This window comes from Rissa tridactyla, chromosome Z (genome assembly GCF_028500815.1).
Source record: "Rissa tridactyla isolate bRisTri1 chromosome Z, bRisTri1.patW.cur.20221130, whole genome shotgun sequence".
Taxonomy (NCBI): domain Eukaryota; kingdom Metazoa; phylum Chordata; class Aves; order Charadriiformes; family Laridae; genus Rissa; species Rissa tridactyla.
The window spans coordinates 31,170,207-31,196,400 of NC_071497.1; the positions used below are offsets into that span (position 1 = coordinate 31,170,207).

Sequence of the window (26,194 nt, forward strand, 5' to 3'; positions counted from 1 at the left end):
CAACCAATATCCCTCAACAAGAGTTTCTCAGAGTAATTGTTGATTTTTTTTTTATTCATTAGTATTTGTTATTTATTCCACCTTTCTGTTCCCCTTTGTAAGGTCTTTGGAAGCGTAATGTTTAGGCTAACATTACAACCATATGCTTTGTTATAATCAAGTTCAAAGTGGGTCACTGCTAGTGACTCTCCACTTGAAAGGAACATATTTTAGTCAACAATAAAAAAATGTTTATAATTTAAATTTCACAGAGCATATAAAATTCCAATTCATAAAACAGAGCTTGGTGTCTTGCAAAGATATTATGCTGCTAGTTTACTTAGTATGCGATTCCTGTAAAGATAACTGTGAAAAACCTAGATCATCAGCAGGACAAAAATAATGTGGTTATATTTTCACTTTCATTTTTTTTCTGCTTAACAAAAATAAGCAAATGTTATTTTTTTTCAAAAAAGGTGCTATAGTGACTCTTCATCTGGAACTGATCTGTTGTTCAGGCAGCCTGTTTTGTGACATCTGAGAGAGAAAGATTACATGAGGAAGAACTTAACCAGTTAAAAATTATTACATTGTTTTGTATAGTCTTTGTATATACATGTGATTCTTTTCATGAACAACTCTAAAGAAACACTAAGTTTTGTGTAAGACATAAAACCGAATGAGTTAGCAAAGCAATGTTACTGTAATACTGATCTTAATCTAGTGTGCTGAATTGTCAAAAGAAATTGTCAGAAAATGTTATCTTTCTTTCTGAAAGCCTTACGTATCGTGCTTTTCTGTAACTAATCAAACGTGCAGAAGAAATGTGTATCACTAAACAATGCAGAGTGGGGAGATACTGTTATTTATTGAGATTTCCAAGTTCGAAACTCGCTGAGAGGGCACTTTAGATGAGACAGGAACCTCTAAATCTGTCTTTGGAAATAATCCTTCCTCTCACAGGATTTTCTAGAGTCTATTTCCTTTACCTGCCTGCTATAATTCATTTTGAATACATGTGCAGCTCTTTTCCTCTGCTTCTTCCTCAGTTGGTTGCCTTTGGTTGCTTGTCACAGCGGCCTCAATAGCAGAAATCCTTTTCTGGTGGGTGTACACAACAGGCCAAAGCTGAAAGAGCCTTTGTTCATGTACCTTTGAACAGTGCGATCTCTGGAGAGGTTGGTGATCCTCTAAAGGCTTCTGTGTGACGTTAGAGCTAACTGGAACTGCTGAAATTTGTTTCAGATCATTACTGTAGCCCTAGGAGAAGGGGGGCTAGGCTGAGGAAGAGGATATGTTTGTGCCTGCACTACAGGGTCATTTTTTGGGGAATTCATCCCATTCTATGTGGAAAAACTTAAGGAAGATGTTGCTTTCATCAGTTCTGAGTTTGAGTGCTGCAGTTTGTTGTAAGCTTGTGTGATTTCCTTATCCGAGAGCCACAGTGCAGATCAAATTGAATTAAAGAGCAGTGGATAGTGTTGGCTCTCTGGCACTGAGTTTTATTGTTGCTTGCCCTACATAGGAGACTTTAAAATTTTGCCTTCAACTGTATTTCCTGCATGATCCTTAACTTGGTTAGTTTTAGTGACAGAAAGGTACAATGAGATAAAATAGAGAGATGCTGTTTTTTAGTAATAATTTTGTTGATATGGCAAGTTATTTATTCAAGAGAAATACATGCAAATTGCCGTACTGTAGTAATGTTTATCATATAAACATTGTAACTATGTAACTATTTAACTGAATAATGGAAAAGGAACAATGATTACAAGGCAGGCCAGTATTTTTGTAAGGCAGACAGACAGGGATTTAATGGTTACTGATGACCAAATAAAATACTGTGACTGAGAGGGATAGATTATTCTCAAAGTGTGACATAATAGGCAAACTTCCAGATTTAGTAATCTGTTTGTTTTCATGGACATAAACATCTCAGAAGCAACTGTTCTACCTAAGCACCAAACTTTTTGTAAAACTGCAGCACTAACCTTTTTCTTCCAAAGGACTATGCTTTCTGTGTTGGGATTGATTATTCACTTTACAAAGGAATTTAATCTGTCAGTATCTGAGAACAGAGTTAGTCCTGTTGCAGCATCTGTCCATCTGCCAGCCACCAGCTTTATTTTATCTGTTGATTCTCTGTTGTGTTTATCCAGTGTGTTTAAAATAACATTTTAAACCATATGCCACAGTGTGACCATGGCTTTCTGGGTGTTAATTGCAGACAAGTGCTTCCTAGATGCTGTAATGTTCTCTCCAAAAATGACAAGAGTGATTGCAAGGACTTAATTCGTGCATTGTGCTGTAAAAGCTGAATCAGCAAGCTTCCCCTGCTGTCTTTGCCTTCCACTGTGTGGTAGGCCTATAATAGCAAGGCCTAATAACCTTGCTAGGGACTCAGCTTTTTGGGAGACTCCCATTTCTTTTTGTAGCAACCATTACCTCCTTTTTGTGATGAGTCTTAGACAACTCCCAATGGCCTAGGTCAGTGGCTGCTTTCAGTTTAGTAAGAAGAGGGATGTAAAGATTTGACTAGACTACTTAGTCTGTCCTCTTTCAGTGCTTAGTTCTAGCCCAAGCCGTAACTCTCCATCACATCCTCTGCCTTTCTGAAAACCTTACATCCCACCTGAAAGGAAAACAGGATTTCATGTATTCTTCTGTCAGTAAAACCTCAGTGGTGGTCTCGGAATTTGGCTAATTAAATAATATTTCCTTGGGGAACATTTCCTCTGTTGAGATGTACTCTTTCTTCAGGCCTTTTCTTTTCAGTTAAAGGAAATATACTGTATTAGGCAGTGTTTCCTTGCAGCGAATTTCAGTGGGAGGTGATGAAGGAGATGATGATAACGTACAAATATCTGAAAAGAAATACTACTTGGACTGAGACATCACTCATTTGCAGAACACTTCCATTCTAGCAGGAGAGATGACAGTCATGTGAAACAAGTTATTCTAATAAAGATTTATTGACCGAACACAGTAGTCACGTCAATGACAAATGAGTGGACAGAAGAGTGTTGGACCTGTCCCCTGGAGTGAATGAATCAGTACAAGCAGCACTGTCAGCACCCCTTTGAAGAAGTGCTTGTGAACTTCAGGAGTATAAGTTGATCGGGTCTGGGCTGGGGACAAGACAAAATTTAGAAAAAAGGACACAGTTGTAAAGATAGGCATGTGTGTAGATTTAAAATGAAAGCAAATACATTTTATTGATAAACAAACAAACCAACAGAAACTCTCCCTCCCAAACCGGATTATTCTTTATATCAAACTTTTAACTTGCATGTGTCAGATGCGTTATATGTTGTAGGAGCATTTTTGACTACAGGTTGTGTATAAAGCAGTCTTCTGTAAAAGTTGCTACATGTAGTGATAGTTGGATGTCTAGACATGTAGAGAAGATCAAACCATGTTTTACATTTGCAGATTATGTTTTCTGCTCACGCTCTTGCAACTGTATTTGCTGTAATACATAGTATACGGACCTGATTGTCAGTTGTGAATGCGTGTGCAAGACAGATGCACATGCAGCCTAACACGGAGCCCCACTAAGCAATCAGGACATTCACTTTGTTTTTCTTCTCATGCCTAGTAGTCCACAAATAATTCCTTCAAAATCAATAGGACACTTTCTGAATAAACTAGACCAGAGGCAAGAGGCCAAAATCAATATCACACTGACTTGTCTGCAAAGATTATAGCCTTCATGATCCCCCAGCTGGCCTGAGTAGTAAAGCAAAAAGGGGATGACATGTTTTTGGTTTATGACAAGTATGTTAGGATTGTTTGTGGAAATGTGAAAAGGATTTTCTATTTTTATTGTATTTAAGTAATCTGAGGTTTGTTTGAATCACTGGATTTTAATTTGTAATTTGATTCTGTTGGTAATTAATAGAGTTTCATTGGGACTATAGAATGAGGGCATGGGGGTAGAAGAAGTGGCACTAAGGCGTAATTTGACTCCAGGGTTTTATAAAGCACGAGAAGAGAACTGGCTTTTTCCTTAACACATTAAGCTAAGCATCTAAAGCTGGCATCTCAGAGAAACATCTTCTTGCCTTTAAATGCACTTGTTAAGGAAATTTTCAAGGTACGGTAGCTTTGCTAGTGTCAGATTTTCTTCACTGTCATGGTGTTCGTAAAGTTCGCAAATTCCATGACAATCTCGCTGTTTTCTTCATGGGATTTGGCAGATGCAGAATATGGCAGAAACTGGATCCTTTGGCATAGCTTGTGTGAGACACTCACGTGAGTTACAAGCACTGCCAGTTTCTCAGTGGAGCTTATAATTTCCATTAACCCTGCAGAGGTGGATGTGCGACTATTTCCCACGGACACACTGGCACCCCAAATGAAGCAGCCCCCTTGGTGTGAGTACCAGGCAAGGTGCCTGGGAGCATCCTGTACACTCTGACGGCACAGCTCATGAATCTTGAATTGAGCTTCTTTGAACAAGGCATTGCTTTCCTTTTTGTTTGTCAAAAGCATTTTGAGTAATGGAGCTTGCAAGATACGCTTAGAGAGATAGCTCATCCTTAAGTTTTCCAAGCCATTCAACAGGCTGCAGAAATAAGTTCTGGTTTTAACCACATGCTGGCACCAGAAGGGCTTGACTCCCAGAACTGAGAAACAGCTAAACACACAAGTGAAACTGCAGAATATCCTGGCAGAGAGCTGTGTGCTTTTATGGAAAATGTAGAGCAATAGCTCACTCAAGTAATGCCTCCTGCCCCGACTCCCAAATGGCCACACGTGCAAATGCATCCCGTTAGCAAAAGTGGCAGCAGCTCATAAACAGTCTTAAATTTAAGCTTTTCCTATTACACGTGTCTTCCCATACTCTTCACTGTCCTTAATTCTTCTGTAATTATTACTTCTGTGATTCACCTAACAGACTTCTCTTCAGTTTTGCCAGCTGAACTCTTTGTTTTCTCTTCTAACAAGGCTAAAAGTCTTTGGGTTGAGAAAATAACCCACCAGCAAGTTAGATCAGGTGCAAATAGGAAAAACAGGTATTAATGGAAGTTGCCACCACCTTCATTGTTGACAGAGTCACTACAGTGTCGCTATGGTACGTGATATCAAAATTACCAGGGCTACATAGCAGCTGTGCTTTTTCAGTCCAATGATGTATTTGAAATTATATTATTCTTATGTTTGATATAATTTCTGTCCTATAAAACATTTTGGTTTTGAAGTTCTGGGGAGCTGGACATGCTTCAGCGTTTTGCTGAATTACAGTTCCAATCTTTAATCAAAAATATATTTTCTAGAAAGCTGAGTTATTAAATATACGTATGTGAGATTTACTGCAGGAAGGCATTGCAGTAAATGGTGATACTTTATTGATTTGTAAAAATTTTCTGAATCAGAGTTGCTTTTCATTTTTGCTTTTCACCATTTTGTAAACTCATTGTATTTGTGGTGTTTACCTAAGTTGATTTCTTGAATAATATCTGTGTAAATTTTGTTTTTCTAATAACAGTGCAAAAATATTGGCTTAAGTTCAATCTGCCTTACGTATTGGCAGACCTAGGTATTGTTGGTGGCTCACTTAGAGATTTTTCAAGGATGTGAAGGATAAGATTTGTTGGTAATTTAAAAATTAAGATGACCTTCAAGTCATTGCAAAAAAACATAAAGTCTAATTTATGGTCCTACAAGGAGATCTGTGCAAAATCAGGATCATGGACAACAGTCCATTTTGTACAGTACAATCACATTCTTATAATTTTGTAATTTTTCCTATAGTACTGATTATTTTTAACAGCACCAAGAGCCATCTGTGTGTGTTTTCCTTAGCAACTATCCAACCTTGTGTTCTGATGTCCAAAGCACTTTAAAGAGTCTTCTGAAATTTATGGCATGTGAATGGCATATATTTCCAGTCTATTATAGGATCTGAAAAACACATTTTCATTGTTCTTCCACTTCACGGATCAAAAGGCTTTTACAAAGTAAAAAAGAAAAATCCCTAAATTAAATTAAAGCTTAGCATTTTGAATAAAAATCCTTTCTTACACACAAAACAAAACGTAAGAATGAAAAATATGCCACAGGGTAAAAAGCCTACAGTGTAACAAATGAAATCAGATAGAAACAAAAGACTCAAAGAAAATCCAGTTTTAATAGAAAGAGTGTTTGGAAAAAAGCCCACTACTATGCATTTATGTGTCTGGAATGTAGGTAAAATAAGTCTTTTACTAAAAGGCATTGATATTTTATAATTACTATGAGTGATTCTTTAAAGGGAAAAGATTCTTTTCTGATATGTATGTGCGTATATTTTCATAACATCCTGAGGTGACTAGAACAGAGCATATTAAAAAAATAGGAGGAATAATCTCATGTTTTTATTAAATAAGTCTTTGAACTTTTTAAAAGGATATTTTTATTCTACTTTTCAGAACAGATGGGCTTTTTTTCTCGCTTTTTTGACTCATTTCTTAAATTTCTGTTTGCCATGTTCCACGTTTATTGTCTTGCAGTCCAGGCTGACATACAAGTTGATGTCACTAGGGGCTTAACGCATCTTGTTGAATTTTGAACACACTTGCGTATTTATAGCTTTTAGAATCAGTGGAAATTTACTTTTATTTGGTTTAAATTCCAGTTGGGAGAATTATTATCGGTTTCCTATCCTGCAGGAATATCCTAAGGGAAAACAACACCATCAATTTAGTTCTGCAGCTAACCAAATCATAATAGCAGGGAGCAGTTTCCAGAATACTCCCTAAACTTTCCAATAAGGATGATATGGATTTAGATTAGTGACAACATTTATATTTTTGTCATGGTTTTTGCTCAGTGAATCAATTAATGTTGTTCCGAACACAAACATGCTCAGAAATGAAGATGATTAAGAGTAGCATCTACCTGGCTATGACTTTTCACATCCTTATCAGTTAAGTGTAACTGAGGATCCATAAAGTATTATCCCAGTATAGTTTCGCATAGACCAAAGGTACATGATGTAATAATATATGACCTATTTGACTGTTGTCATTGTATGTGAAATACCTCCTTTCCTGTCAAGAAGGACAATAATCCAGTTTTCTGACAAAATTTTGATCCGGAGTGTGGTGTATGCCATGTCTTTGCAAGCCTTCATATTGTAATTATGGCACTCTCTTTGGGCAGAACAGTAAACCCATTTTCAGGTATGCAAAATACAAGACTAACACGTGAATTTGAGTTACATTTCCCTTCTGTTGACACTTGAAAGTTAGATGGACATACGTTGCTGATGGAGAAAAGGGAGGACTTGTCCTGGGTGGCCCTCCTTACTGAGGTCATCTGAAAAAGTGTTGAGGTGAGTTGCTCCTCTCACCTATGAATTTAAATGCCATCTTCATAAAAAGTTACTCTATTTTGTTGGGAGATTCATCAGATTCTACTTACTGCCAGTTAGATGTCTAAAGTATTAGCTTGACTAATGTATATTTATGTTGAGACAAACATGTTTCTTGCATCTGAAACAGAGGGAAGAGTGATTCTTCCTAATGCTAAACTCTAGACAGCCTTAGAGCAATTTATGGACAAGATTTTCAGTGGGGTACTCCTTTGGATAAATCAAAGTTTTTTCAATATTGGTCTATTTTACTTACACGGGCTCTGGTTGGCTATTAGTGGTGGTTGTTCTTTGATAATGCAAGTGACTTGTAGGCCCTCCTAGAAATGTTACTCTTTTCTTATTTATATTCTCTGCTCCAAAATACTGGAATAGTTTGTAAATAGGGCATGTTACAGTTCGTCTACTTTTAGTTGTAGATGATGGTCATTCTTGCTCCTTGGTAGACCTCATGGCTGTCACTGCTGGGGATTTGTGGACTCCTTCTGCAAGTAAAAATACAGAAGAAAGTTGCCTCCACCCCAGAGAACACGTGGTTGAAGGAAAAGAAAAAAGGTAACACAAAGCTGGAAACACGTAGGAGATAAGCATTCTCCTGGAGAAGCTGGCGAATCATGGCATAGGCAAGTGTACTCTTCACTGGGTTAAAAACTGGCTGGATGGCCGTGCCCAGAGAGTTGTGATTAATGGGGTGAAATCCTCTTGGCGGCTGGTCACCAGTGGTGTCCCTCAGGGCTCAGTTTTGGGGCCAGTTTTGTTTAATTTCTTTATCAATGATCTGGATGAGGGGATTGAGTGCACCCTCAGTAGGTCTGCAGATGGCACCAAGCTAGGTGGGAGTGTTGATCTGCTTGAGGGTAGGAAGGCTCTACAGAGGGACCTGAACAGGCTGGATCGATGGGCCAAAGCCAACTGCATGAGGTTTAATAAGGCCAAGTGTCGGGTCCTGCATTTTGGTCACAACAGCCCCAAGCAACGCTACAGGCTTGGGGAAGAGTGGCTGGAAAGCTGCCCAGCAGAAAGGGACCTGGGGGTGCTGATGGACGGCCAGCTTAACATGAGCCAGCAGTGTGCCCAGGTGGCCAAGAAGGCCAACAGTATTCTGGCTTGTATCAGGAATAGCGTGGCCAGCAGGAGTAGGGAAGCGATCGTGCCTCTGTACTCGGCACTGGTGAGGCCTCATCTCGAGTGCTGTGTTCAGTTCTGGGCCCCTCTGTACAAGAGGGACATTGAGGTACTGGAGCGTGTCCAGAGGAGAGCTACCAGGCTGGTGAGGGGTCTGGAGACCAGGTCATATGAGGAGAGGCTGAGGGAGCTGGGCATGTTTAGCTTGGAGAAGAGGAGGCTGAGGGGAGACCTCATTGCCGTCTACAACTGCCTGAAAGGAGGTTGTAGAGAGGTGGGTGTCGGCCTCTTCTCCCAAGTGAATAATGACAGGACCAGAGGAAACGGTCTGAAGTTGCGGCAGGGGAGGTTTAGATTAGATATTAGGAAGAATTACTTTACTGAAAGAGTGGTCAGGCACTGGAACAGCCTGCCCAGGGAGGTGGTTGAGTCACCATCCCTAGAGGTATTTAAGAAACATCTAGATTTGGCACTTCAGGGCATGCTCCAGTGGCAGAGATTGTAGGGGTTTGGGTTTTTTTTGTTTGTGTGTGCATGGTTGGACTCGATGATCTCAAAGGTCCTTTCCAACTATGACGATTCTATGATTCTATGATTCTATGATAAAGAAGGAAGCAAACACTGAAAATGACCATGGCAGGTAGTGGTTTTGACGCATTTGCTGCATCAGCTTTTTGTGGACTTCACAGGAAGGAGTTTTAAGGTAGGGATGTGGAGGAGGACGTCATGGTAGTTTTATGGTTTGAGGTATGGGGAGCTGTGCCAAGTTGTAGAGGTAACTTGAGGAGAAACAAGGAAGATGGTAGTCTGAAAATGCAACAAAGGGCTAATGTCACAGGCAATGTGAAGGGGGGGTTGATGTTTGAATACTGGATGAGAAATGATAGATGAGGGGTAGACCATAGAGGCCATGAAAGTAAGGACAAGGCAACAGAGATCTGAGAGTAGAAAGAGGGATGCAAAGGAAGGCATGAAGATTTAGACTTCTCCTTGATGTGACAACCTAGAAGGGAAGAAAGGTCAGTCAAATATAATGCTGAAGTTATGGGAAGCTTCAATTTGTTTTACATGCTGCAGCCAGGAAAATAAACTTTCACTCACTAAAAGCTGTGGATCCTTGAACCTATCTGAAGAAATTATGTTGCAGTTTTGAGGAGAGGTAGAAATTCTGCTTATTTGCCTCTGTTTTCTTATTTCAAATTTGTATTTCACAATATTGTATTCTAAATGAGAGAGTGTTTACTCTGTTTCTACTGTTTGTGGTAGGGAACTATGTTTTCAGTTGTTTTCAAAGACCAGAAAAATGCATAAGCCTAATGCTGCATTAAGAATCCCCTCTGTTTTCATGGCAATGGTGCACATTTCCAGAAACACAGCAGCGTGTGTTGCAGAAATATGTGTAAACCAGAATAAAATTCTGTTGTCTTGGTGCTACATATAAGACAGCTACAAAAAATGATAGCAAAAAAAGTAAATCTTGGTTTTGCTGTGATTCTTCACTTTCACCTCCTCATTAGCAAAAAAGAGAAAGACAAAAGGAGAAGAAAGATCTTAAAAAAAAGCATTGCAATAAATACTGTGGCTTGAATAATATGTTATACAGGAAACTGTGGCATACTTAAAAGATAGCTGCAAGTCAGAGTTTCTAAGGAGGTTTTTCTTCTGAAATGTTCGTTGACTTGATTTGATAGCTTTATTTTGCTCTCATTATAGGCCATTCTTTAGAGAAGAACAGGATTGTAGGTGATCAAGGTGGGTTTGTCAGGAATAAAGTTGGACTCATTTGCACTTTTCTTTTTGTTGCCGTTTAATGAAATCAATGAAAAAAAGCAGAAAAAACCCTCATAAGTATGTGACCATATTTACTTAAAAATGTCTTTGTTTATAAGAAGCAATAAAGGAGTTAGCAAAGTCTTCAGATGTGCTTCATGTTATTATAAAAATTCATAAAATATCAGGGCTCCCTCCATCCCAATTTGCAAATCACCAGCCATTCACAGAAACGACGTGCATAAACCCAAATCTAGCCCAGCATAATAATAATGTGCATGAAAGTTATTATACTAGGAAATACAGAATTTTATATCTTCAGAAGGCCCCACAGATGATAGCAATTTGCATCACAGATTTCAGTTTCTTCTTGAAGGTTATTTTTTCACCACTGAATCCTTGAGCTTCTCTATGTTTCTAAAGTCATTGCTTGGCAGTTGGTTTCAGTGAGCATTTCTTTATGATGGTAGACCTGTATTGTCTTAGATTTTCATACCATACTTGCTCATTTTCAATGAGGGTTTATACGATGCAGTACCCTTATTCCCAAAGGCAAATTTTTGCTTTCACTGAGTCAGCTTTTGAGAGAAAAGTTCTCTGTCCTGTGTTTGTAGCATTGTGTGATGTGCGCAGTACGTAAGGCCGTAACAAAAAAGGTATTCCCAGGTGAACAGCATGTATAAAAAGAAAAATGACAACAAGGTGTGGCATCAATACAAAAATGTTTGTTCAGCATTTACTTTGATTTTTTTTTTCTCCCTGCAGCATCAGGTGGAGGCAGAAAGGACCCTGTGAGTGTACTACAAAAGCTGATGGGAAGCAGTACAGCCAGCTGGTTCTTCTGTTTTGCACAGAAAAACCTGAGGGTGAATATAACATATGTGAAAAGGAGAAGGAGAACAACTTTTGTAAGGGAGGTGCTCTGCATAAAACAGAGAAGCATCAGGCCAGATCAACACAGAAAATTAACCTTGATTTAGTGATTGGGGTTTGCACTTCTGCAGGATTCAGACTGTGTTTCCAGGAGTTATTTGGGCTGAGATGCATCTTCCTTGTGTTGAAACCATTCTGAACATGGGCCTCTTGTGTCTGTACTTTGCTTCCCTTTCACATATACCCTGTGCCAAGACAGATGATTTACAGCCCCAAATCTGTGCAGAAGCCAGTAGCTGGCTTTTTTGCGTGTGTGTGCATATAGTGTTTGCATATGTGCGTGTGCCTGTGACCTTGGTGCCGTCGGGACAGTCAGAGCAGCTATTCTGATTAAACTCCAGCTGACAGTTTGTAACCTGACGATAGTCATTAACTCAAAGACTATGCCATTCCACCAGATTAGCAGCTGTGCAACTTCCAGCCCGGCTTTATGAATGTCTGAATACTAGGAAGCAACAGAAGTAGTCTGATGTAATAGTTGGTAAATTTAGCCTCCAAAACTAATTAAAAATAAAACAAACTCACCACAGGGAACATTTCTACCCTTTGCCCTCTTCTTTTTCAATAGTAAACTGAGCATCAGTTTTTGACAAATCACTTTAATTTCCTATGGGGAACATTATTGATTATCAGTCCTGGGATATAGAGGTAAAATATGTGATTTATCCATCTTGTTCAAAATTATTATTTATTCCCATTAATCCTGAAGATTCTCCATGGTTCTGACCATAATTCACAGAGAGATGCTAGGCTGGTGACAGACCTTGCAAAAAGGACTATTGTGCAGTTGTACTATAGTGGGGCCAGTGTTGTCCTGGTGGAATGCTCCACCATTGTGCTGTAGTGAAAAATTGCATAGTCAATATTTGTTCCCCACCTGGCCGTTGCCAGGAGAAGGGTCGTGAGACTGGAAATCCTATTAGCAGATATATGATGCCTTTTTTTTTAATGATTTCCTGCACATATAACAAGAAGATCACGCCAGGAAACTAATAAATTGTTACGTACTGTGCGGTACATGCTCTTCTTAACAGTAAAATAGTTGAGAAAAGGTCAAGTTCAGAGAGACAGCACGTTCACCTTGGACATCAGTAAATCTCCAGGAGACAGTGGGACATAGCCCAGGGAGACAGATTGGGGATGGGATTGTAAAAAGAGCAGAGGGAACACAAGGCCTCCACTGCTTCACAAGTGAGGCGTTTTCTAGCAAAGCAGTCTTGGTCCCTCAGTGTTGGATGCAATGGCAGACGCGTGGTTGTAGATGTTTCTGGTCTGTCTGGTCTTCAGGCAGCTGCATGAATGTTTTTGCACTGCACCAAAAATCTCGTTTCCCGCTGTTAGTGAAAGAACATAAGCTCACACTTACCAACCAAGAATAAGTCTTCTCTTGCTGTCGTGTCTTCATATCTAGAGTGTTCAGGCCACATTCATCCTTGACTGAGCTCTGCAGTGGAACAGTAGCAGTCTGACAATCATTCTAAATTCTTCTGTTTATCAGACATGCCAGGACAGGTTTTGGTTGTTTGTTGGTTTTTTGGTTTGTTGTTTTTTTTTTTTTAAATTTTTTTAATTATTCCATGAGGAATGGCTGAAATGGAAATTGTCTGTTTTGTCTGGGAACAGGAGGAAGACTGTTATCTGAATCCAGACTAATGTGTTAAGCAAAAAAAAAAAAGTAGAGGTGTCTGCTCAATCATGAGAAAACATGTGACTGCCTCAGATGTCTCACCACCCCTACATATATTTTTGTATATATCCCAAAATAGTTAGTTTCCTGACAACAGTTTGCGGACTGTTTAAGCATAAGGATTACACTTTCTATTCCATGCAGACATGTTGAAAGTAAACATACAGCAGTTCTGAATGAATGTGAGTTATCATGGGGAAAGGGAACTTGTGAAATGCTGTGTGCTGTACACAGCAGTGCATTGTAGTATAGTCCAGAACGAAAACCACACGTCTTCAAAGAGAGAGGCCAGTAATAAGACGGACAGTTGGTCTGTCACTTTCTCAGTATTGCTGGGTGTTTATAATACACACAATACTTTGTGTTGCTCTGCATTTTATTGTGTGTAGGTGCTCACAATATCTCCGTTATGGATGCATGTCCTAGTGACCTTGCCTGGAAAAAAAAATCTTAAGGAGTAGATTCTTTGAAAGACCCTAATCCCTTTTTATTTGTATAGCCTGAATGAACAGCTCCTATGGCTGAATAATTCCTACCCTGAGGAGGATTCTTGAATTAGTCTAGGAAAGTGTGCCTGTTCTCTGCCTGGCTTTTTTGCCCCAGGAGAAGACTGGGAGAACAATGGTTGTCAGTCTCCAAGAGGAGAGCCCAGGCTTCCAGTTGCTGCAGTTGAGGCTTTCTTGTCGCACTGCAGTTATCATCAGAATATAAAAATAAAATCAGATCATTTGACCATATGAATAGCAGATTCGTGTTGAACTCTAGGTGACCTTAATCTTCTGGCTCTTTACAGAACTCCCATGTTTCTCACTTAAGAAAAATTTCTTCCTTGACATTAAAGTTTTTCTTTTGATGCTGAAATAACTTCTGAGTGGTTTTAATGGGCTGCTTTGGGGCAGGCAAGAAAAGATGCATTTGAATGATTGTGAAGACACGTTGGATGACCAAATTTGTAACATCCAGCTGAAGTTTAACGATATAATCGCTAATTTCTGTTTCTTCGTGAAACACTTCCTATGCTTTCTTTTGCCCTATCATCGTATTGCAAGATTTAAGGGGAAATATTTGCCATTATGTAAACAAGTAGGAACTTAAGGGTTTGAAACAAATCATAGTCTTACGTTAAGTAAGCTTTGCAACTTTCTTGTGAGATTCAGACAGTTGTTCATAGATTTAGACAACATTTTTTAAACTTTTTTAAGTTACCAAGACTCCTCTGTGTAAATGGAAGTTCACTGCAACCATAACTGTTATTTGACAGTGGAAAGTCATAACGAAATTTTGACAATGAGGAGACTAGAATTTGCATTTACTTCACAGCTTCACATTTTAAAGTGTTTGCTTTTATGCTTAAGAAATTAATTTGTGTGCATAAATTAAGTTCGGTCTGCCTGCCAGGATCCTTGAGGACCAAGGAGAACTGAGGATGTACTGCATAACTATTTCCATTTTGCAGCTTCTTTTTCTTTTGTTTTTGTTTTTGTTTTTGCAGTTGACTCATAGTATCTTCAGTGCTGTAACATGAGCTATTATAAAACTGCTGTAAATTTTTCCTTCCACCCCTTCAGCATGTGACAGTGACCACTGGGGACCGCACTGCAGCAGCCGCTGCCAGTGCCAAAACGGAGCCTTGTGTAACCCCATCACTGGAGCCTGCCACTGTGCATCAGGTTTCAAAGGCTGGCGCTGCGAGGAACGCTGCGATCAAGGGACGTACGGCAACGATTGCCATCAAAAATGCCAGTGTCAAAATGGAGCCACCTGTGACCACGTGACTGGAGAGTGCAGATGTCCCCCTGGATACACGGGTGCTTTGTAAGCAGCGGGTATATTATTTATGGGGCAGAGATACAGGTTTTAAATAGTGCTAACAAGAGAAATTAAGTTTAGATTGACTTTTAACATGGTGGTGTTGGGCTGGCTGCTGTGTGATGCAGGGAAGCAGGGCTGGTGGCTAAGAAGCAGCTGGGCAAGCTGTTTTGCAGTGCACATGCGGATGTGTAGCTGAGAGAAAGCCCTCTTGGTCTTGACTGCTAAGGTAAAGCCACAAAAAGTAACAACAGGAGCTTCTTCGTGACCACCATGAAAGCGGTTTGGCTGCAAGTTTGGAAAATTGCATTGAAACATGGAGTTATTTGGCTTTGTCATAGCTTTTGAGCTTTGTGAATAACAATGAATAAGCACCAACCAGTGTAGAAAGAAATACCTTAAAGAGGAAATAATTCCTGGATTTCCAGGTCTGTTTTCCTTAGATTTATTGCAGGGGTGCTATACAATATTCAGCTGTGCGTCTCTTTATGTTGGACTGCTTTCTGTTTTGTACCCGGGAGCATGTGCCGCAGTAACAGTTGTCTCTGTTGTACACCACCACCTCCCCAGCTGCGAGGACCTCTGTCCCCCCGGGAAGCATGGGCCGCAGTGTGAGGAGAGGTGCCCCTGCCAGAACGGAGGCGTCTGTCACCACGTCACCGGGGAGTGCGCCTGCCCGCCAGGATGGATGGTAAAAACACTTTCTGAAATCAAAAAAAAACCCCGTAAAACTTCCATATTTGTAGATTTTGGGCAGCATCAGAAAAGGGTACCAAATGAGGATAGCAAATGCAGTCTGCCTGTAGCCAGGAGTAACGAGAAACATATTTTAGCATAAGGGACTGGAATAAAGTACTTGCAAAACCATCTGTTACTAAAAATCCTCCAGTTCTGCACTGCCTTTTTAACTGTATCAGATTCTGGGAAGCAAAAGACTTGAATTGTTCTTTGACAAGGCAACATCCTTTAGATCTTGTCTGGAAGACAGTCAATTCTAGGTATAATTCGCTATTACATGGAGGTGTTATATATTTTAGCAGTGGCTTTTGTGCCTGTTTTCATATGTATAGTACTCATGGTGAAAACCCCAAACCTTTAGGAGTTGCTGTGTGAAATGGTGGCGATGGAAATGGGACATCGTAACTTTGACATTATCTTTAGACTTTCTGCCCTTTTGTCAGTGGGTAGGGAAAGAAGACTTGACCTTGGAGCTGCAAGTAGCCTCCCCTCCTACGAGGCTACAAACTCTGAGTTGGATAATAACGGAGTAGAAAGGTCATCAAACCCCAAATAATTTCTTTAAATCCATTTGTAGATAATATTTATCAATAGTGTGTGTTAATAATGTTTTCTATTCAGATGCCTATTTGGGGGGAAATCTGCATTTACTGAACTTTTAATTATGTCCTGATAATTGAGATATTATATTGAGATAACCTGTGTCAGGGGTGAATTTCTCACCAACTAGAGAACACAGCTATAAATGATAATCTCTGTTTGTGTGTTTGTGTAGCACCACTCACCTAACTACCCAGCTTGGATTATGGACATTTTTACCTTTTATTCCACTTCATGTTAGAAGAACAAAATTACTGGTTATAGAATACAAATGTTTGCACAAATTTTTCATTCCCTTTATCTGCCTAAATAAAATGAATGCAAAATGAGATAGCATATGAAGCAGTGATGGAAATTTTATACTAGTGTGTGTCTTAACTAATGAATTACTGTTTATCTCTTTGACTAGTTTTTCCATTCCAAGCAGTTATTTAAGCATAACTCTGTGTTAGTTTTAGATTTTCCAGTTCTGTGAAACACAATTTTGTCAGTATAATCTTTTTTGCTTTTCCTTAAGGAAGGTTTTGAAGTAGCCAAGTATAAATTCTGCAGAATCTAATGTTAGCTGAAAAAGCTGCATGTCATTTGTCTGATGAAATGCCTGTAAATATGTTTTTCTTGAAATGTCTTGTTAAAAGTCTTAAGATTAGATGCTCACCTCAGTACACAAGTGTAATTAATTCCGAGGATGTACATAGCAGTACAGAAATTCCAAACCCCTTAAAGGGAAACAGACATCCTTCCTAAGCTTTTAAGATATGCTGCTTTCAATGAAATTACAAACAGCTTTTCCTTTCATCAGAAAAAAAACAACTTACCATAAAGGAGTATAATTGGGGCATTACAGCAATTACTGATTTCTACACCATTATGCACTGGAGGGCATTTCCGGATGTCTTGATATATACTACTCCTGATAAATAAATTGGGGAGAGCTTGACATCAATTAGTCTTAAATGTTTAAGTGTTTTCACCGTTGCTTAGAGATAGTGTTTTTCATTAGCATTGCCTTCCAAAATGGAATTCCGAGAAGATTATTCCTCCAGTGCTGAAACATATTCCGTGTTTAAAGCTGGAGAAGAGTCTGGCATTTCCATCAGCCCTAGACGAGTGAAACGAGATCTCCTTGATCTTCCTTCGTTACAAACCTTTCTTCCTTGTCCATTCAAGGTGTAAACACAAATCTAATGTTAAGATTTTTTATTTTTTTTTTCTGCATCCGCAGGGCATGGTCTGTGGTCAGCCCTGTCCGGAGGGTCGTTATGGGAGAAACTGTTCCCAGGAGTGCCAGTGCCACAATGGAGGAACCTGTGACTCGTCGACTGGTCAATGCCATTGCAGCCCAGGTTACACCGGGGAACGGTAAGGAAAACTTATTTTTGCCAGACCGCTGAACCAGCAAGGGGTGTGCTACAACAGAGAAAGTTAAGAACCTACCAGAGAGCAGAATGATAATATCTGTGATTTGATTAACGGTCTTATGAAATGTTTACTATGTCACTTATATGATGCTGGGCCACAAGTTAAAAGTGCCTTTGTGATTAGTGAGGAACTGCTTGGTTTCAGGGTTTTCCTGCTGTTGCCTGTGCTCTGGCAGTGTCTTGTGGGTCTTCGATAGGGCGGCTTGCAGAATGACGCAGTTTGGGTTATGGTGAAGGGGTGAGGAGGGAAGCTCTTGGTTTCGTGCAGATGTTTGGCAACTAGTCATAGTGGCAAGGGAGGCTCATTTAGTTCCTCTTCAAAATAACCAAGCTGGAGAGTTGCCTCCTAAAGTATTTCATTCAAATGAAGAAGCGAAACTTCTTTATTTTCTGAGTTGTTGGTTAAAAATTATCTTTGGTAGACGGGAAAGATAATATAGCAAGACACTACTTTTGAAGGCAGTGGAAAGTGATGAAAGAAGTGTTTGCATGTATTTTAAACAGCACACAACTCATTTGCTGAAGTCAGCAGCAGCTTAATCACTGGGGTCAGTCCAGGGGATCTCTGCCAACAACAGTAGGTATTATAACCATATACACTTCCCACACAAGTGTTCACAGGACGTGGGGAGAGCTGTGCCAGACATAAAGGGGAAAAAACTCATGAAGAAGAAAAACAATTAGTCCAGAGGCATTTGGATGACAAAATTTAATCTGCGTCTGTGAAGAAACAGTGCAGAACGTGGCAGACGCATTTAAAGAGACACAGACAAGTCAGTAGGGAAATCTAAGGAATATACGTATGAGAGTCTACGCGCTGCACTCCACTGGTGTTTCTAAAAGCAATTAAATTTTTTTTTCTTGGAATTTAAATCTGACTTTAATCTGAAATGCCTTACAGGCCGCAGCATTTTGATCACTTTTGCAAGTCTGAGCTCCCTCTTTTCCTGCAAGAGAAGTTGTATTTGCAATTTTTTTGTTTTGTTTTTTCAAGATACTACAAGGGCAGGAATGGGTCACAAGCAAGGTTGTAGACCTGGTTCTTATTCCATGGCAGTGGACTGCAAAGGGAGAGAAGTGTTACAAGAAATGTGTGGGTATTGGCTGAGCTAGCACATACACACCAGCAGCGAAAAGGACAGTTTTTAAATGTGCTAAACTGTTCTCCACTTCTGTGTGTAACTGCAACCATATTTGTCTGAGATTTTGGTGTGGTGGTGACTCCTGGAACTTGGTCATACTGCAAGAAAAAGCGGACTCCTACAGCATATAACAGTTCCTAGGTGACCTGAGTTAACACAAGGGAATCTAGTTTAAACTACCTTTGTAATTGTCCTGCCTAATACTTTTTGATTGATACCTGTCCTCACAACGAAGTGGAAAAGGGTCTTTCAGAAGCGGATGAAGATGCAATTAAAAAAAAAATACAGATTGCAAGGTTAAACTTTGTCAAACTTGGCAGGGATTCCTGATTGCCATTTGGGGAAAATTAATTCTCAGCTTTATTTGTATAACTTCATTAGGAAACACTTAAACAGGGTTATTAGCTCTGAAGGAAAAGGGATTTTATTGCTGGCTTCAGTCAGGGCAGAGTTATGAGTATGTTGAAACTTCTGGATAGCAGTATCAGGTTGAGACAAATACTGCAGAAGCATAAAATGAACATGTATGCCTATTTTACCTCAGTCAGAGGGCTCTGCTAAATTCTGTTACATTTTGCAGTGCTTTATGGTACACATCTTTGAAATTCTTCTATAATAAATTACCAATCATAGGAAAAAAAAAAACAACACACAAACCCAAAAAGCAAATTATATAAGAAAAAATGGAAAGAGACCACCAAGGAAATTCTTTTACAGGACTGGGGAAATGAGCATGTTGTAAGCTCATAAACCATTAATAGTGTACTGTATTATCAAGTAATATTTTTGTACAATCTGTAACTTGGTAAAACTTACAGATACCCAAATTGCAGAAGGTGTTATGTGCCTGATATCACCGGTTGACTTCACAGCATACCTCAGGAATTCAATGTCAGCATGTTCTGTCACTAAAGCTTTGGGATTTAGCTGTTTTGTCTTTTTCTCTATGTCAACGTAATTCAGAGTTTATATGATTCATATATGGAAAAATATGGGAATAAATAAAATATGGGAATAAATAAAATATGACTCATTAGTAAATGAGTCACATGTTTCAGAAGCAGGATATTGAAGCTTTAGAAGCAGGTTATTGAAACTAGTTTTTGTTTTTGTTTTTGTTTTTTCACAGATGCCAAGATGAGTGTCCAGTGGGGACTTACGGAGTGCAGTGTGCTGAGACCTGCAAGTGTATGAATGGTGGGAAATGTTACCATATTAGCGGTGCCTGTCTCTGTGAACCAGGATACACCGGAGAGCACTGTGAAACAAGGCTATGCCCTGAGGGAATTTATGGTCTCAAGTGTGATAAAAAGTGTCCCTGCCACATGCCCAACACCTGGAGGTAGGCTTCACACCCTTTATCCTATTTTCTTTCTCTATATAGAATGTAGAAATCTGAACAAAATCTGAAAATACATATTTCCTGATTTTGCTAGTACTTTCATGCAAACTGAAGCAGATAAAGACTTGTAAGAGTATTTGATATTATCTTACCGTATCAAGAAAGAAAATATCAACCCAAAAGACAGTCTGAATCCGTGCTTGCAACTATATTTGTTCTTAATATTCACCACTGTATTTGGTCTCTGACCCATGAAATTAATGTTATGGCAAAGTGTGACCTTTGTCTATGTTTACCACATTATATTGTTCATTGCATGAAGTCAATATACATCATACATCCCTCACATATTTTGGTGTATTGTAGATGAGAAATAACTGAATTGAAATCAATAGTTCTATAGTCTTAAGTCGGGCATGAGAAGAGAATCTGTTTCTCTCTCTCTCTCTCTCTCTCTCCATAATCATATATAATATTTGATGTAGGTGACTATTTTAATACAAAATTTCTCAAGCCTTACCAATTGTAAATATAGGTTTCAAAAATACATTTTTTGTCATTTAAATGATTTTCATAGAAAGCAGGTAAAATCTGATCCCTGGAAACTGAAGGAAAATAGTTTTCCAGTTGGCTTACCTTTTACCATCTCTCCTTATTCAGGCGGTAACGAGGTCTATTTTTTGAGTTTTGTGTGTCTTTGTGGATTTCGCAGTGTTTCAGCATATTGTTGTGAATATTTGGAGACAAACTCTCAGCTGTGAAGGAGGAATGTCAGATGTCAGTGGAGGCGAGCCAACATATTTATAGAACAATTCTGGACAGCTTTCTCGTGTTACAAAACACAGTTCTGATGAAATACTTAGATCATTGTGCATTCACTTACACGTTCACTTTACACTTAATTGCATTACTAGGCACAGTACCTTAGATAATGTTTGTAAGCATAATCTAAAATTTTGCTGTTTAAAATAGCTGTGAAAGAAGTTTGCAGAAACTATTGACTTTCACATAGAATGCTGCTGTGTGTGGTATATAAGATGCACTTTTCCTCATAGATAAAGCAAAAGCCTTCAGTCAGAGTTTAGCAGTGATATTAAAGCACTCAAGCACATACGTGGAAATACCTATTCTGTTTGGCCTCTGTGAAAAATTATTTTGTGGATTGTCTGAGTTGTTCAACACACCTTTCATTGACAAACCATGTGACAGCAAATGGAATTCTTTTCCCTTTCCATTCATATGCTTTTACAGTTGTGTGCTTGCACTTCTGTTTATCCCATTTTCTTGAAATGTCTTTTGAAAAAATTGAGAGTTTTTGACATAAAATCAAGCAATTCACTCTCTGGGCAATGCATTCAAGAATAAATGACACCATAACACTGACCTGTCTAGCTTTCAGATTATGCTAGTAGACCAGATACTATTGCATTATGAATTATGGTTAGCTACTTTCCTGAAAATTTGTCCGCAGACTGTTGTAGCAGCCTTGTTTGACAGGAACGCATTGCACTGTATAGTATTTCTGATATTACAGGGATTACTTCTGATTCATGTTCAACACAGCTGTTCCTTCATTTATACCGGTGGAAGACAGCTTGTGGTCAAATCAGATCACAAATGTTCATGTGTAAACAGCAGCATATGGCTGGTCTTTTTTTGAACATTTTCCCCTCTGTATGACAATTCAAATGGCACTTCACAACCCTGTAGGTGCAGGAGCATATCTGCAAGGGCAAAATGGTCTGTGAGGGAAAAAAAGCTTGTCCTGACTTCACAAGTGTATTTTTCATGTATAGGTTCCATCCCCGTGGGTCAGGAAGTGATTAACACCAGCAAATAACAGAAATTAAAAGGCGTCTGAGTGATGGTATAGAAGACAAAGCTCCTTGTGGACACTATGCTTTAGAGAATCTTTTGAGAAGCCATTTGTGTCTGGCTGTCTTCGCCTCTCACTAAATATCAGTCAGCCAGGAGGCAACTTTTTAAGCACATCAGGAAATACCCTTACTCCTTACTTGCCTACCACAAGTACTGTTTGGGCTGGCTGTAGCCAAAGGATCTTCTTCAAAGCACTAACCCATTTAGAGGCAATGTAACAACCAGTAATTCCAGGACACTAATAAGGGGGTACAGTTCCTTCTTCGAACACACTTAGCATGTCTGTAGTCTGTATTTTGTGTGTCTGTATTCTGTTAGGACTTCTAGGGGCCTTGTTACAGTAAAGCCTTTCTTCATCTGGGTATGATCACTAGTTTAGAGGTCCTCAAAGGGGAGCTGTTGGTAGTCTTAGAGCCCTAAGCTATTACTTACATTCTTAGTATTCATAGATATGGAAATGAACTAAAGGTTAGTTAAAAAAATACATAGCACCAAAAAATATTGCTTTAAAATATATGTACATAAGTTGCAGTATACAAGTATATGTCTCACCATTGTCTTCAAATACTTAAGGATACAAAAACATTGTGGTACACTACAGTTCAAAAATGTATACATATTTCTATTACTGTTTTATGATTGAAGAAATTGCATCAAAACAGCTTTGGCAATAATCCATAATTTGCATTTTGGGTAGGCTAAGGCACAGGGATTTTGCTGGTGCTGTTGGCTGATGGCAGCTCCTGCGGATGAAAGGCAAGCCCAACCTTGTTCTTAGCTGTATCAGCAGCCTTTATTAAATCTTTGTAAAGTGTTAGATATAGATATACTTGAGAGATATTATTCTTTTTGAGGGGTCCAGAGGACAGCAGCAGCTAACAATGCTCTTGTGCCAAGAGTTTTTTTCACAAATGGTTCATCTCTATTGCATCTTTTTGATACATATGAAAGGATTTGAACTAGAGTGCAAATAAGATACAGACCTCTGTTTTCTATGACCAGGTGACACTATTGATTTTTCCCTTTTTACTCAATAGTCAGGAAAAAAAATGAGAGTGAGCACTCGCTGGCTGAGACTAAGACCACATAGAAGAGAGTTCCTCAGTGGGGTACAACAGCAGTGCTGTGAGCTGGTATGAGCAGACCCGTGTCACCCTGCCACTTCCATCCACAGTTTGTGGAGTTCACAGAAACTTGTCATTCTTAAGATCCAGTTTGCAGGAATGAGCGAAAAATGACCTTGATCTCCTTTCATCAACATTGTCACTTTATTTTGTACAGGAATGTTCTTCTAGCCTAAACCACTTTGAGACTGGGTTTTGTCATGCCTTACTCAAGTGATACCTGATGATTATTCAGAAAATGTAAAAAGGGCAGACTGTAGCTGCATATTTCTCTAGAAGGTTTACAGAGGATTTTTGTTATAGCCCTGTTACAGCACGTGCACTGGTTTCAGGTTGATCTCCAAGCTAATTTTGAGATGTCACTGTTTTTGGGTTGGTGTTCTTTTTTGTAACCTCTTTCTGGTGATCTTCCACCACTGCTTCATACCCGTAGGTAAGATCAGCTGGGGTCGTTCTGTATCACCAACTAATTTTGTATAGGTCAGGCTGGAATTAGGGTTTCTTCATGTCATGAGCTCTAATGGGGTTTGGTTTGTCTCATGCTTTTTCTGAGATATGTGTATCGTGTTGAGTGGAATTTTGTGGTGTGATACATGCTTAGTTCATATAGTCTGGGCGTGTTTTTAAAGTCAAGATTAGAGAAACTTGCAATTTTTAATTTTTATAATGGACATGTATGTACATCTACAAGAGCTTTTAATGGAAACTTTACATTGCATAGAGTGCTACAGAATTTAGTTGTCTATTGTAATAATTAAACATTAAATGCATCTAAGTCCTTCAAATATGTGATATCAACTACCCACAAGTATTTTCTTTGTCTCCGTACAGAGTAGGGTTGTATTTACAGAAAGTGTGAACAAAAGACCAGGAATAAAAGTGAATGTACTGGCAGTATCTCTCAACATCTCTTTATTTCCCTATCTTAATATATAAATCTCATTGCCAATTAATCTAACTGCATGAGAAGCCATCAAAAATCTTCAGAAGTGCTTTAGCTTCCTACATCTAATTACAAATTACGGAATACTAATTTTGGTGTCAATCAATGTATGCGCAAGTATCCCTTAGTAACACTCACTGGGGGGCACAGAATATCAATGCCTCTGCTTCATACCCAACGCTTGTTCATGCATGTGGTCTCCCCCTCTCCTGAAAGAAAAAAAAAACAACAAACAATGCTGGGATTTACGTCTGAAAAATGACAGTACTACTAATTTTATGTTATAAAGATATTCCGATTCATATCCTAATGACTATCCTGTTGTGGACAGAAAAATCTTTTTATATTCCCTGTCCTGTACCCATCCAAAATGCCACTGGGTGATTACAGGAAGTTTGGAGTAGTGAACAAATCTGATTACCTTGGTGCATCATGTGTTTTCATTTTATATGAGAATAGTTCCATTCCAACATATTTCATGGCAGGTATAGTTATAGCTGGACAAATAACCAGGACTGTTAGCTATGAACAATGGCTATGAGTTTTGAACCATTTCTTCATGTATCATTTAGTTGAAAAGATCTTTCCTCTGACTTTATGTAAACTAGCATAATGGCGGCAAAGAGATTTTAGGATCTTCAAGAGCCCCAAATACTTGTGATGTCATATTGTATGCAATAATATATGGAGAGCAGAATACATAATGACATTCCAACCTTTATAATTCATACTTTCCTTGATCAGCAATATGTTGTTGGTTGGTTGTATTTGGCAATAGGAAATGCTTAGTTTGACAAGAGTAGTCCTCGAGTCCAAGAGCAGTTGCAGCTAATACTGCATTCCCTTGTTATGTTGCAACTTTTTCAAACAGTATTGTTGTTCCTTATGTTATAGCACCTAAAGGTGCAGTAGGTATTTTTTCAAACTTTCAAATGGTCAGAAAAATACTCCATTTCAAACACACCCCCACACAAGGAGCCAGCAAATCTTGCAAAATCAGGCTCTTGTCATGGGTCATTTAATACATCTGGACAAAGGCACATTTTTTTTCCAGCACACTTAAAGGATCTTCGCTTCAATCAGTGGCAGATGAATTTCTTTAAACAGTCTTCCCATTGTAAATATATGGGGTTTGGATATTAAGGCTTTCCTTTGGCAAGTGCTTTGTCTGCCAGAGTGCTACAGAGTACCCCATTGTGTCCACTTTTCCAGCACATATATCTTTGCACAGCTGATGATGTCCATTTGTTATGAACAACAGCTGTCTGACTGGCCCTTCAATGAAACTGCTGTTCCAGGTAGGGACAGCTGGTCTACCACCAGGTATGGCCAACACAGGGGAGATGGATACTCTCTGAAAGGTCGCAGCTCTGATGGTATATCTGACTTCTGCCCAATGCAAATGATCTTCTGTCATTCCCAGAAAGATGCTAGTTTTCCTCTTTTCAACCAACGATTTAAGGAAAGGAGCATGCTTGCTACTCACTGGGTGCCGTGTTATTGTTTTGTGTTGGCTGCCACGCTGTTTTACTGAAGCATCATATTTCTCAGACAATATGCTGCTGAGTTTGGGCAGTGTTACGAAAATGATCCTGTTATACTTGGAGCGGAAACGTAACAATGCATTTTGGGGAATTTAATGATTTCATCACCTTAATAATTGTAACCATGGATATCTATTTTATGGTAAAAACTGTATTTCAGATAGGTTTCTTTTCAACTACCTACAGAAAAATGATACCTCTTCTTTTCTTTCTGTGACCTCCCAAAATGTCTATATGTTGTATGATACATTTCTTATCTTAATTGGCATGTGTTTATATATACATATACAGAACCCTTTGCTTTGTGGTTCGGGGAGTAAAATCACCTCTATGCATAGTATGCAAGATCCTTTATGCAACCTATCTATAACAGCGTTTTGTTCTCTGGGGAGGAAAAAAAAAAAAAAGGTCATGTTTGGTCCTGAATTATTTATCCTTTCATCCCCTCCTGGCAGCTGTCACCCTATGTCTGGGGAATGCTCCTGCAAGCCTGGCTGGTCTGGGCTCTACTGCAACGAGACATGTTCCCCGGGATTCTATGGCGAGTCGTGTCAGCAGATCTGCAGCTGCCAAAATGGAGCTGACTGCGATAGTGTGACTGGAAAATGCACCTGTGCCCCTGGATTTAAGGTAAATAAGTCTCACTTTCACAGTCCATTTTCGACTCCAGTGCCTTTAGTTGAGTGCCAAATTCTTCAAGATGACAGAGTGTCCTTTCTCCTCCACAGTAAAAGAAGTACGGATATTTAGGTACCACTAGGTGTGTTATAGGACCCTGAAAAGGCAAAATTTATGATGGATT

General features: G+C 39.1%; 1 protein-coding gene across 2 annotated transcripts in view; it reads left to right on the forward strand.

Annotated features, from left to right (window-relative positions):
- Positions 1-26,194, forward strand: part of MEGF10 (multiple EGF like domains 10) — a 108,603-nt gene that overhangs the window by 41,580 nt on the left and 40,829 nt on the right. For both annotated transcript variants that reach the window (XM_054186703.1, XM_054186704.1), the window contains exons 6-10: positions 14,420-14,666; positions 15,231-15,351; positions 17,224-17,360; positions 19,691-19,903; positions 25,848-26,022. In XM_054186703.1, coding sequence (XP_054042678.1) covers positions 14,420-14,666; positions 15,231-15,351; positions 17,224-17,360; positions 19,691-19,903; positions 25,848-26,022 — 893 coding nt within the window. The remainder of the gene's footprint in view (positions 1-14,419; positions 14,667-15,230; positions 15,352-17,223; positions 17,361-19,690; positions 19,904-25,847; positions 26,023-26,194) is intronic.